The 13,098-nt window shown below is 42.6% G+C and overlaps 1 protein-coding gene across 1 annotated transcript; it reads left to right on the forward strand.

Annotated features, from left to right (window-relative positions):
- Positions 1 to 1,656: 1,656 nt before the first annotated feature.
- On the forward strand, positions 1,657 to 5,642 carry LOC139656799 (lithostathine-like). Its single transcript, XM_071534424.1, has 6 exons — positions 1,657 to 1,722; positions 2,459 to 2,564; positions 3,317 to 3,417; positions 4,344 to 4,490; positions 4,671 to 4,773; positions 5,014 to 5,642. Exons 2-6 carry the CDS (start codon positions 2,477 to 2,479, stop codon positions 5,079 to 5,081), a joined length of 507 nt encoding a protein of 168 aa, XP_071390525.1. The 5' UTR covers positions 1,657 to 1,722; positions 2,459 to 2,476; the 3' UTR covers positions 5,082 to 5,642.
- The last annotated feature ends 7,456 nt before the right edge of the window (positions 5,643 to 13,098 follow it).

The raw sequence follows: 13,098 nt of genomic DNA on the forward strand, positions 1-13,098 counted from the left end.
CCAAACATGATAACACAGAGTAGGTGATGTCTACCCCTATGTTCTGATGGTCAAGGATTACAATGATACCATATACAACATCATAAACTGTTCAAGTGAATAGTTAATGGTGAATTCAGTGACACTGTGAGAAGGAAATCACAGTATCCGAGAACCTAGGCTAGACTTTATAATATCATGTCTGTTGCATGCATGTTGTGTAGAGTTTTAAAAGCTTAATCCATTTGTTCATTAACCCTGACAATACAGTGACTGTAAAGAGTATAACAATATTCAATATGACCTTAGCAACTTAGCTTAAAAAGACTGTCAAACACAAAGATTTACTTCAAAAAATGTATTTCAGAAACACGTTTGTTTGATTGTTTTGTTGTTGTTGTTGAACCGATTCTTCACTGTCTCCTTCACAGTCTCCTCCACATTGACACAGAGCTGTGCACTTTAAGGAGGCTTTTTTGCATTTGCAATGCCCCTGGCAGCCTTTCTTGCAGCCACAACTTCAGAGTTCAAGGATGGACTGGCTTGCCTGTGGAAGAGTTGACCACAATGGTCTCCAATCGCTTGGGTCCATCCAACCCCAGTCTTGGATGGACCCAAGACTGTTGGAGATGGCATATTTGGTGCCACCTCAAGAGCTTGTCCCCAACAGTGTCCTCCTTGGTACACTGCTCTTTTGATTTGCTCCATTCCTCTTCCTTTCTTTCTGACCAACTCAAGACGAGCTTGATCGATGTTGAGTTGGCTGCTGGTGCGATGGTAGAGGAGAATTGTGAAGCGCTCCACAATGGAAATGAGCAGCTCATGATTTCTTACTATCTTTGGTGTTTTATAGATTAGGGTTCCCTCTGTCCGGTTACTGTGGACTTGGGGAATTCAACAAAGATTCATTGGAAGATTCACACCTAAGTCAAGTGACACACTTTGAATGGCCTACTTCTGTGCATCCAGGCAAAAGCCACTGTGTCTATTCTGGTAGTGGTAGTGAGAATGAAACATGTAAGTTAGTAGGTCCTCTTCCCTCTGCCACTGAGATTTACAGGAGAGGAAGTCTTTCATAGAGGAACTAGGAACTACTAACTACTAACTATTCCAGACTCTACATCGCCTGTCAGACCCGTGATGGGAACCTAGAAAACTTCTTCAAACACGAAAATCAGGCCTACCCTCCATCACTCTCCCTTCATGCATCCTGTCACTCTTCACTGCATATTAATACAGCAGAAATAAGCAAAACTCACTTGTGTTATAATTGACATACAAGAATCTTCGCCTTTAATCTTTTGCCTTTGCCTTTCCCTTTGCATTTTGAGTGCTCCTCTGTCATTCTGTCCAGCCTGCTCAGGAGATTAAACAGATTTTATCCAGCATGGCAGTTTGGCAGCCATTTCCATGCCAACTCCATCAATCACTTTACAAATTCAAACTGCTGAAGACTTTTGGGCTTTACTTTGGACTGAGAAGTACTAGTCAAGGCTGTTTTGGTTCAGTAGTGTTGACACTGTCTAGACTAAACTGGTTGCTATACTCCACCAGACACATGATGAGCGATGAGGACACTGTCTGATAAGTGTTTATCTCTCAATCACACACACACAGTGAAGAAAGGTTGGTAAGCACGGAGTAGAAGGCAGCTATAAAAGGAGGAGGGGATGATAGACAGAATAACAAGCTCCAGGGAGGAGAAGACGAGAGCATCTACATCTTGGATCTGAAGACATAAAGGTAAACTACCATATTAAAGCCTAATAATATAATAATATCACTAATAATATCTTTTAATCTTACTGTAATATAAATTTGCAGTGGTTGGTATGATGTAAATATGTTGGACTAGTCAGTTAATTCCTTAGATTGTTTGTTACCAGCATTTCTAACCAGAAATGGAAACAAGTGATGACCAGCGTGGGGGATGAAGTGATTATTTCAAATATTGACTGACTTGAATATGAATGAATATGTAGTTATTTTCAGAGGTGGAAAGTAACTAAGCACATTTACTCGAATACTGTACTTAAGTACAATTTTGAGGTACTTGTACTTTACTTGAGTATTACTATTTTATGCTACTTTATACTTCTACTCCACTACATTTCAGAGGGGAATATTGTACTTTTTACTCCACTACCTTTATTTGATAACTTAAGTTACTTTGCAGATTCAGATTATTAATACAAAATATAATCAACTAATAAATTGTGATGTATTATTATAGATTACTGTAAGCTACCCAGCAGTATATAAAGTAGTGGAAATCAGCCCCACCTTTTCCAGCTGCAACATCAAAGTGATGCTTACGTAGTTTATGAAGTCCCCTTTCAGCCAGTGCTCATTCTGACTCATCCAATATTGCACTCCTTTGACTGGACAGAAACCTGAAGCCTCATTTCCAGGTGTGGTGATCATTGATAGTTCAGTATTTTCAATATTTTCAGTGACAGAGGTGTGCTTTCTCTTACAGCGGAGGAGAAGTTCAGTCATGGAGAAGGTTCTGCCTGTGTTGGTCATGATGATGGCGGTGGCTTCTGCTGCTCCTGCTCCTGCTCTGCTGAACTCAATTGGCAATGGTATGACAGACACAGAATGTCTGTGTGTGTGTGTGTGTGTGTGTTATGTTGGTATGTGTGTTTGGGGGAAGGTATGGAAGAGTGAGGCACAACAACAGTCAACACGTTTCATATGAATCTTGCATCCTCCTGTTCCATCTCTCCATCCTCTCCTTTCTGCCTGTTTGCTGTGTGTCCACTTCCCCACCTCTAGTCCAGAGGTGAGTATATGGGTAAAATGATGTGAGCAGACTTTGCTGTGAGGAGTTGGCTGAATGTTTCCCCTGTTTCTCCTAGCTATCCACGGAGTCATTCCTATGTTCCCAGGGTCCTATGTTCCCCAGCTCTATATAGCACATAATGGGAACCTGAAAAAGATGTTCCCCAGCTCTGTATTAGCCTAATATGGTTAGTTAGGGTTAGGTTGGTTGTGTGTAGATGTTTACCCAGAGTTCTGACCACAACTGATTCAAAGAACAGAAGGGCTTTTTATCAGAGCTAGGGTTAGGGTTAAACATAGGACCCTGGGAACATAGGACCCTGGGAACTTAAGAACCTGGGAACATAAGACCCTGGGAACATAGGTACGCTCCCGGCCTGTTTGTGGTTTGTCGTGATCTTGACTATACAGCCCCAATAGAGAGTTTGGGTCTTCAAGCTCAAAGTCTCACACACTGCAAGATAAAGCTCAGCGAGATGTGAACTAGTATCATCTCGATAACAAACCCTCGATTTATCTAACTTTCTCCCTCTTTGTCTCTCTCTCCCTTTAGTCAGGCGTTTCTCACCATGCCCAGATCGCCCTGATTGGTTTGTGCTTGGGGATAGGTGTGTAAAATACTTCACCGACGAAACTGACTTCACAAGCGCAGTGGTAAGACTAGAAAAGTGCCTTTTGTGGAGAAAATGTGTGTGATTGCTGCGAGCGCAAAGCAGGACTGGTAGCTGGAGTACAAATAGTAGGAAGATTAGAAGGTTTATTTAGAGTACAAAAAACAGGTAAAGTAAGAAAGTGAAAACAGGAAAGGAGCGATTCCAAAGTTTAAAAGGAGTAATAAAGCAGAAAAGTATTTGCAGTTGAAAGCAAAAAGTATGAAAAAGATAAAAGAATCAGGAAGGAAAAACAGTGAAAACAGTGTTAGACAAAAAAGAGTGCATTGAGACATATCCGTGTGTGCATGTGTCTATGCGTGTGTCTTTGTGTGCGTGTTTGTGCTTGTCGGATTGTGTATGTGCCTGTGTCTGAATGTGTCTGTGCGTGTGTGTGTGTATCCGTGTGTGTGTGTGTGTGTGTGTGTGTGCGTGTATCCGTGTGTGTGTCCATGTGTGCGCGTGACTGTGTGTGTGTGTGTGTGTGTGTGTGTTTTTGAACATGACTGACTGTCTGTTCAAACTGAAGTGGCTGAAGCAAAGTATAATATGTGTATGTAGTGTTAAAACTGTGGGAAACGTGGCAGTTTAAGACACTTCTGTGAAAAGAAAATACTTAGGAATGCTTATGTATTGGCTTATGTAGGAGTATGAATAGTATGAAGAGTAGGTGCATTTTGAGTAGAAAAAAACGCACCACCACTTTTTCCAAGTTTTAGTAGAATCATAAGTCTTGCAAGGCAGTTATTAATGAATGGTGAAAGGAAAGGCTTTAAGCACACCCAGTCCTTAAAAAACATTGACAAACTGCTGAAATCATTTGTACTTGGTGGTGTTACCCACTGTAGGATTTAGCCTAAAACTTTTACTTGACTTTTTTGTTGAATATCTCTCTGCATCTCTCTCTTCATCTTTCTCTCTTACACACAGCTCAGTTGCAGGAGAAACGATGCCTATCTAATTTCAATATGTGATCTGGCAACGAATGAAGCCCTGCATGATTTTATTCAAGCATCCACTGGACATCAGGCCAAGATCTGGATAGGAGGCTTCACCGTCTACCATAACCCCGGATGGGTAAGGCCCTGGCTGAGTAAGCTAAAATGAACTTGTAATGTAGTCTTATGCAGACCTGCTTATCCATCCATCGTCTTACTCAGTTTTGTCTCTAAATCTCTTTCTATCTTCCTCTCGCCTTCCTTGTCCTTTCCCACTTCTGCCCCTTTGTCCCTTCTTCTCTGTATCTGTCTCTTTTAGAATAAGAAGTACTTGTACATTGATGGAGAGATCCCAGCTTGGTACAACTGGTATCCTAACTACCCTACCCAAGCCGGGCGCTGCGTGCTCATGAATGAACACGGTAAGTGGAGTCGGGAGGTAGAAAAAGATGAGGCAGGCTGACGGGGAGATGGAGCAGGGGAGACGGAGGAATATAAGGAATAGAAGATGGAGTAGAGGGTAGAAGTGGAAGATAAAGGAAAAGCAAAAGGGCAATGTGCAGGAAAGAGATTATTCACTACGATGCAGAAGAATCAAAATGTAGTTTCACTCAATGCTGCAATGCATGCCTTACCTTTATTTTTTATTCCATTTCCTTCAGGGGCTGGCAAGTGGAGCAATGGTAACTGCGAAGACAACAATCCCTACGTGTGTGCTTTTAAAATATAGTAACCAAATAAGTAGAAAGTGGGAGATTGTGTTGAAGAGTGACAGATCAGCATTCTGTCAAGTTATAGCTTTGCCTTCTTCAGTTGTCTCAGACATCACAGCTACAACCAGACCCTGAACCACACTAGACTAAACCATTTAAACCTTGGTTGACAATAATTGTCCTTTTTAAAATGTAACTCCTGGCATGTAATGCTCTACAGTAATTACTTTGATGAGATTCATACAAAATGTCTGACAAAATGTCTGACTTTTAACAGTTTGTTGCCTATACCTTATATTTTCCATGTTTTCTTAACAAAACGGCCATGATCAGAGCACATGGAGATTTTCTGTTCCTGTGTAAATGCAAACATAAACATGACTGTAACATAACTTCAACTTCCCATCTTATTAATGAGAGATCAACTCAGAACATGTGTCATGTTTTTTTTTTTTATATTATTCAATATGTATCTCAATTTCAGGATTTGTGGTGATGATGTGCCTTCGGCTGGTTGTTAACACTGCTTTGCGAGCACATAAAAAAAATAAAGAAAATATATATATCTTCATCCATCATATCCCTTGTATTCTGTCTCTCATTTCATGGCAGTCTCCAAAGCAGGATATTTTCACTATGTAAAGGTTTCAAAGACAGCTCTATATAAAACTCTGTTAGGTACACGTTTAAACTCATGATTACTGACAGAACTGTATGAAGGAACAATTTGGAGAATTCACTTTATTAAAAATAAAAACAGCAACTGCAATGCATTTGCTAATGATAGCATATTCAATGTTAAATCCATTGCACACCAAAAGTGATGTAAATATTTTGGAATGAAAACATGAACATTTGAAGTTCAAGGCGGTAATGATTTTTTTGCTGACAGACTAAAGTTTCTTAACAGTGTGCATGTGAATGTACTTCCAGGAAGTAGTACTACAGCCCATACAGGTGTCTTGAGTGCCTTTTAAAGGTTTATATGAATTTTTGTATATTCAATAAAGTATTCATTGTCTTTCTAATTTTGGTTGTGGCTGTGATTATTTCTTGGGCTCTGACACCCGACCAGACTGGTTAATCAAAGGTGGTGGCAGCGTTACCTCCTTTACTTACGTAATCCAGTATACTGCCCCTTACCTTCAGGTCTGGGTTTATTACACTGGTGGCAGCGGTGGGATCTTGTCAAATGTAAAAAATGTCAGAGCCTGAGAATAATCTTCCTCCTGCCTTACCAAGTGCATCAAATGCTACAAACAGAGATAACAGAGATATACAGAGATAAATGCCCCTCCCCTTGCAAATGTCAATCATGGAACAATTCCACGTCCACTTTTCATGCCTGAGACCTTTACTGGCTCGGGACGGGAATGGTCAGATTGGGCTGACCCATTTGAAATGGCTGCTGATGTTAACAACTGGGATGAACCACTGAGGTTTCAGGTTATGGGCCTGTTACTTTGTGGCCGAGCTCATGAGGTGTACAGTGGTCTGCCTGCAGAAGCCAGAGCTAACTATACAATGTTAAAGGGAGCAATGGGGAGATGTCTAGACTCATGCGACAGTGATGATTGGAATAGGGCCAGTTTACATAATGAGACAGTTCAGGAATTTGGAATTGCTCTGCGCTGGCTGGTAGCCAGGGCGTATCCCTCTGCAGACTGTAATATGTGTTGTGTTGGACAAACCACGTAACACGTCATGTCAAGTTGAATGCTCAAGGTAGAATGAGCCCCGATTTATTCTTCACCTCCCAAGCTCCCCTGCATACATGAACTGCATACATGAACTGCAGTGCCCCCTAGTGGAGCACCTAACATACAGGTACATAGACTGTGTAATAGACTGATAAGCTATTACTACAATATGCAAGATCTGTTAGCTAGAAACCATTTTGTGACACATGTGGGGAATGGGGATTTGCGTAGTAGCCTCCGTAGTGCCAACCCTGCAACTTTAGAGGCTGCCAATAATCTCGCCTCAGAACTCAAGCTTATTAGGGGTTTAGAAAATAGCTATTTGTCATCTGATGCAAAAGTCAGAGGAGTGTCTGAACAGAGGTCTAAACGTGATGAACAGATGGAGGTTTTGTTGGGGGTGGTAGAAGGGCTTAGGCAGGAGGTTAGGTCCTTGCAAACTGTTGTGCAGACACTTCAAACGGACCCTGCTAAATCTGTTCCCAGCCAGTTAGTGCATTTGGTACTTCTTCAGATAAACGTGGGGTTCGGGAGCAGGGAGAGGGATGTTGGGAATGTGGATGCAATCGCCACATACACTGCCCCTATTTGCAGGGAAACTAGAAGGGGTGTGCACAGAAGGCCAAATGTTCGCTCTCGTCCCTCTTCTATCTACAGTGGCCCCCAAGGACCGTAGAGGTGGCTCCGGTTATCTGGCAGCTAAAGTAGGTGGGTTTGATTGTTATGTGCTTGTAGACACCGGGGCTTCTTGTTCTGTTATATCAAAGCAAATCTGCCTCGCCATAACTAAAGGGGGATCTGACTTGACGGGGTATTATGGCAATGCCACAGCAGCTAATGGTGGGGGGATGGAGGTTCTGGGGGTTTGGCAGACTGCCTGTCAGTTTGATTCACTGGCCCTTATTGCAGAGTTCTTAGTGTCTGACATACCTGCTGAGGAAATTCTGCTTGGGTTTGACTTTTTGTCAAAATACGGTGCTGTGATTGACCTTGGTGAGAAGACTTGTTGTATTATGGGCAAGAAGCTCCCCCTAGTTGACCTCCACCCATCAGTAGAGCCCCAAACAGTAGTAGTTCAAGCTGACACCGTTGTACCACCTCGTAGCGAGGCTATCATTTCAGTTATGGTCCAGAGTGGATGGGGGAATTATGAGGAAGGAATGCTGGAGCCATCAGATTCTCTGCCCAATCACTGCGATGTGTTAGTAGCCCAGGTACTTTGTAGAGTGGAACAAGGGGCATTGCCAGTTCGCGTGATTAATGTAACTGAGGATGCGCTGGCTCTAAAGAAAGGTATGAAAGTAGGCACTCTTTTTACTGATATAGAGGTAGATAATGAGGTTGTAGATAAGGAGGAGCCTAGTGAGTGTGGGGATGCCTTACAACCCTGGACAGTTGACACACCGATGACTCAGTTTGGGGTGGAGGAGAAGGGTTTTTCCTCATCAGAGCTGCAAGCAGTACAGCAATTATTGCTCCAAAACATTTCTGTTTTCAGTCGGAGTGATACTGATCTAGGTAGGACACATTTGACACTGCATGACATCAATACAGGTGATGCAAAGCCTGTCAAAATGCCCTCCCGCCAGGTTCTCTTCACCTCCAACAGGAGGTTGCAGGTAAATTGAAGCAAATGCTTGAAAATGGCATCATACGCTCCTCCTGTAGTCCGTGGGCGGCACCTGTAGTCTGGGTTAAAAAGAAGGGGGGTGGGCTTCGTTTCTGCGTGGCTTATTGGAAGTTCAGTGATGTCACTAGAAAGGACGCATATCCTCTACCTAGAATTGATGATGCCCTTGATAGTCTTAGTCATGCCTGCTGGTTTTCCACTCTTGATCTAGCTAGTGGATACTGGCAGGTCGAGGTTGACCCCAAAGACCGCCATAAGACAACCTTCATTACTCGCCAGGGGTTGTTTGAGTTTAATGTTTTGAGCTTTGGACTGTGCAATGCCCCCAGTACTTCTCTTGATGGACCTGAATGTTGCAGATTTGCAGTGGACCACTTGTTTGGTTTATCTGGATGATATTATTGTTTTTGGCCGCACCTTCCAGGAGCATCTGGCTCGTTTGGAAGAGGTGCTTGGGAAGCTTCAGCAGGCAAATCTGAAAGTAAAACCTTCCAAGTTCAACCTGTTTTCCACCCAGGTCCGCCATTTGGGGCATGTTATTTCTGCGGAAGAGGTTATGGCATGCCCTGCTGAAGCTGATGCAGTCAGGGTGTGGCCTGTCCCTAAGAACCAGGCTGAAGTTCAGAGTTTCATAGGGCTGGCCTCCTATTACAGGTGTTTTGTGAAGGGGTTTTCTACGGTGGCTGTGAAGTGCAAATCACAACGACAAATAGGAAAACACAACAACAGATCAAAAAACACAACAGCATATAGGAAATCACAACGACAAATAGAGAATCACAACGGCAAATCACAATGGCAAATAGGAAAACACAACAACTCACAAAACTGCGCCATACGCCTTTTGGCGCCAGAAGAAGAAACAAAATAATCTCTGATAATCGCAAACATTGAATTGTCAGTAGTGCTCATGTTTACATGTGAAAGCAGCAGGTAAACACAGTCCAGAAATCATTTTGTATTTCAAATACGTCCAATCAGCGAGGATCCTTGTCGATCGTTATCTCGAGATAACAAAGCTCGTTTTCTTGAGATAACGAGATAATTAACTTGTGATCTTGAGATAACGGCATTAAAAAAACATAATTGCAAGCACGGCCGTTCTCGGCTTCCGTACTCATCACGTTAATAATAGTTAATATTATAATTTATAGTTATTATTATAGCTACTATCATAAATTATGTTTATAATGTAGTATATTATACATATAGTTAAGGTTATGACAATTAAAAAGTTCAATAATGAGTTATGCAAATGGCAGTGATACCGTTATGGGAAAGCAAATGGCAGAATGAGTGCAAATAGGCAGTGTATGACAGATGGAGTATTGTACTTGGGGTGGCTATATGACAGGCCAGGTTAGGGCTGCTGAACAGAACTGTTAAGGAGCCTGATGGTCTGGAGGTAGAAGCTGTTCTTGAGTCTGCAGGTCCGTGACCAGATGCTCCAGTACTGCCTGCCAGACGGCAACAGGGTAAAGAGTTTATTGGCTGGATGGCTACAGTCCCCAGTGATTCTGCGAGCCTTGCGCAGGCAGGCAGCGTCTCTGATAAGTGTCCTGTAGTGATGGGAGCACTGCCGATGATGTGCTCAGCTGTTCTCACCACCCTCTGGAGTGCTTTGCAGTCATGGGCAGAGCAATTGTGAGCTCACCGAGACTGTTCACGCTGTATACAGACGACTGTTCCACCAGCACACTGAATCAGTTCATTGTGAAATTCTCTGATGATTTCACCTTATTATCTCTGTTGACTGTTATGAGTGTTATGCAGTACTGCATCACAACTTGGTATGCCAGCTTGTCCTTCCAGCTCAACATCAGGCTGTCCAGACAATTGAGAATTTGCTCCAAGATTGTTGGCCAGCCACAAGAGCATTTTATTCCCCAGTCAGTTATATTGCTCAACCAAAACAGCAGGCCTGCAATCAGGCACTCCTGTGCAATAATTATAATTATAATGGTGAGGTGTAAAATTAGGATTTTGGGTGGAGAGTGCAATACAGCGTCTTAGCGCAATATGGGGGTAACTGAAGATCCCTGTGCTATTTATGTGCTATTCGGATGTTTATGTGTAATTGAATGTGGTGTGGTTATGTGTTTTATGTGAGAGTCAGTGGGGAGGAGATGTGGTCGCCGATTCTCACCACCTGGGGTCTGCCCATCAGGAAGAGTGCAGCCCCAGGTCCATGAGCTTAATGACGAGTTTTGTGGGGATGATGGTGTTGAACGCTGCGCTGTAGTCAATGAACAGCATCCTCACATAAGTGTTCCCCTTGTCCAGGTGGGAGAGGGCAGTGTGCAGTGCCATGGCGTCGTCCGTGGATCTGTCGATAAGCAATCTCGGAATCCATCGTCTATTGGTCTGACGACGATTAGACTCTGGGGGCGACGACCAATATTTCGGGGTTTCCGGTGTGCTAATCGGACTGTAAACAATGACCGGCACACGGAAGAAGAAGTCTTGGCCCAGATGTCCGCTGGCTACACCGGAAACCCTGAAATATTGGCTGTCGCCCCCAGAGTCTAATCGTCGTCAGACTGATAGAAGATGGGTTCCGAGATTGGTCGGTAAGAAAATTGAAGAGGGTCTAGAGTGTCAGGTAGGGAAGAGCAGATGTGGGTCTTGACTATCCACTCGAAGCACTTCATCACCACAGATGTCAGTGCAACGGGGCGGTAGTCATTGAGACAGGGTACAGAATAAGGCCAGAAAGCGAGGAGTGTGTCCAAAAATTGCATTGGCGCTATAAAGGGCCTTTTAGGGTGACAAGAGAGAGTCACAGATGTGCTCTATAGGCTAGTCTTAATAGAGGGTCAGAGTGTGTTGTACACTTTAATCAGCTAAAACCTTTCAATTGTTTTCCAGCGATGTCCATGGCATCTTCTCGCCGACCGTTTGAGGAGCTGTGGAGTTGCTGCCAGGAGGCCATGCTGGGCCTCCACCATCGCCAGCCCCTTGTCTGGAGGGATCATCTGTGCCTCATCCAGGTCAAGGGGAGGGACGATCTTCTGGTGTTCCATCTGACCAGGAAGCACGTCCTGCACGACTTAGGAGACCACCCATTTGGTCTCGAGATTACCAGATGTCATTGTAGTGACAGAAACAGTTAAAATGAAGGCTATTTAAAAGCTAAGCTGAAAAGATCATTTTTTTGCAGTCACTGATGCTGGTAGAGAATAAAGTTAAAGCAGCACCTAAACTAGCATTCTCAGAATTCTCAGCAATGTCAACCAGATTTTGCATACATTTGTATATAGCATATATGGACTTCCTAAGGACTATGGACTTTCAATCCAAAAGTTTAATACAATAATTCTGACATTAGTATAATTACCATAAACAAATGAGACCATCGGTGAGACATTGTACAACACTGGGTTAGATTTGGCAGGAAATCTGCTGGATTGCAGTACGACACAAAAAGCTACCAATCATCTTCAACATGGTCTCATTTGTTTATCAGAATTATACCAAGATATCGCAATTCATTTGGCAACGATATACTGATGTTTAAAAAGGCTACACATACCACCTGGCTACTAAATGTTTATCAAAATAGTCAATTCAACAAAATATAACAATTAACGCTTGAGGCCCAATTATGCATTATGGGGTCAATTCCCTCAATTCTAAATTTTAGTTGTAACTGCAATTGGCATAACATCTTTGTATACTGGATACAAGTCTTTATAGCAAATAATTCCTCAGTTTTGAGTGAATTTCAGTTCCTGAATTGACTGAACTAAAAGTGAACTGACCTCAACTCTGCTCAACATACAGTATCTCACAAGGCTGACACATTTACAGCATGGTTCACTGATACAGACTTTCTCCCAAAATATCCCTATGCGCTCAACATATCCATATCCAGCTGTTGCCTGGTTTATTTAAATTAAGTATTTTCTGTGGAAAAACTGGTACAACAGAAAATACACCCCTAGACACTAAAAAGACAGCAAAAAACTTTGGACAGAACATTACTTTATTTAACTTCATCATTCAAAATCCACAAGTAATTAACCTTTGCACAGTTCTCTTGACTACAACAAACCCCCACTAAAACACCTGGAATCTGCAGGTCAAGCCCACTGCAGAGTCATCTACAAAATCACCTCTATATCCCAAAAAATGGCTCTTTTGGAAGATCCCACACCTGGATGCATAAACTATGGCTTGGGTCCCAAAAATTGTTGCAGGCCAATTGCTGTTGAATCCCAACATGACACGAGTAACATGATTTAATGAGCTACTTCGTTCGTATCTCAACTAGCGCTTGTGTTGGGCTACACCTTGCATCTGCTTCCAGGACAAGTGTTTCATATGCTGCACTGCCACCTATTGCTAGAATATTGTATGCCGGTAAGCAAAACCACAGAATGAAACACTAAAATGATACTCCCATCTTCTCACAGGTAAACTTTTTTTTCTCTAGGTAAGTATAGGCAAGTATAAAACCAATTACTTCTGTCTTACAGATCCTACAATTGGATCCTGTTTAGGGTGTTCGGGTTTAGGGGTCCAATTTGAAATACAGAACAAGTCTCAAGTAACACACAGGCTCATTAAAGGAGACTGCTATTCTTTTACTGTGGAGGACCAGGGACAATTAGCCTACTACCTATAGTTTGAGAGGTTCAAATCAATGAGGCAAAGACGAGCTTTATGCCAAGATGTTACATTTTGAGAGGAACTGGTGATTTG

The sequence above is a fragment of the Centroberyx affinis genome, unplaced genomic scaffold (assembly GCF_046629955.1).
Source record: "Centroberyx affinis isolate AG114_WGS23_722 - 3 ecotype Tasmania unplaced genomic scaffold, CSIRO-AGI_Caff_v1 ptg002539l_1, whole genome shotgun sequence".
NCBI lineage: Eukaryota > Metazoa > Chordata > Actinopteri > Beryciformes > Berycidae > Centroberyx > Centroberyx affinis.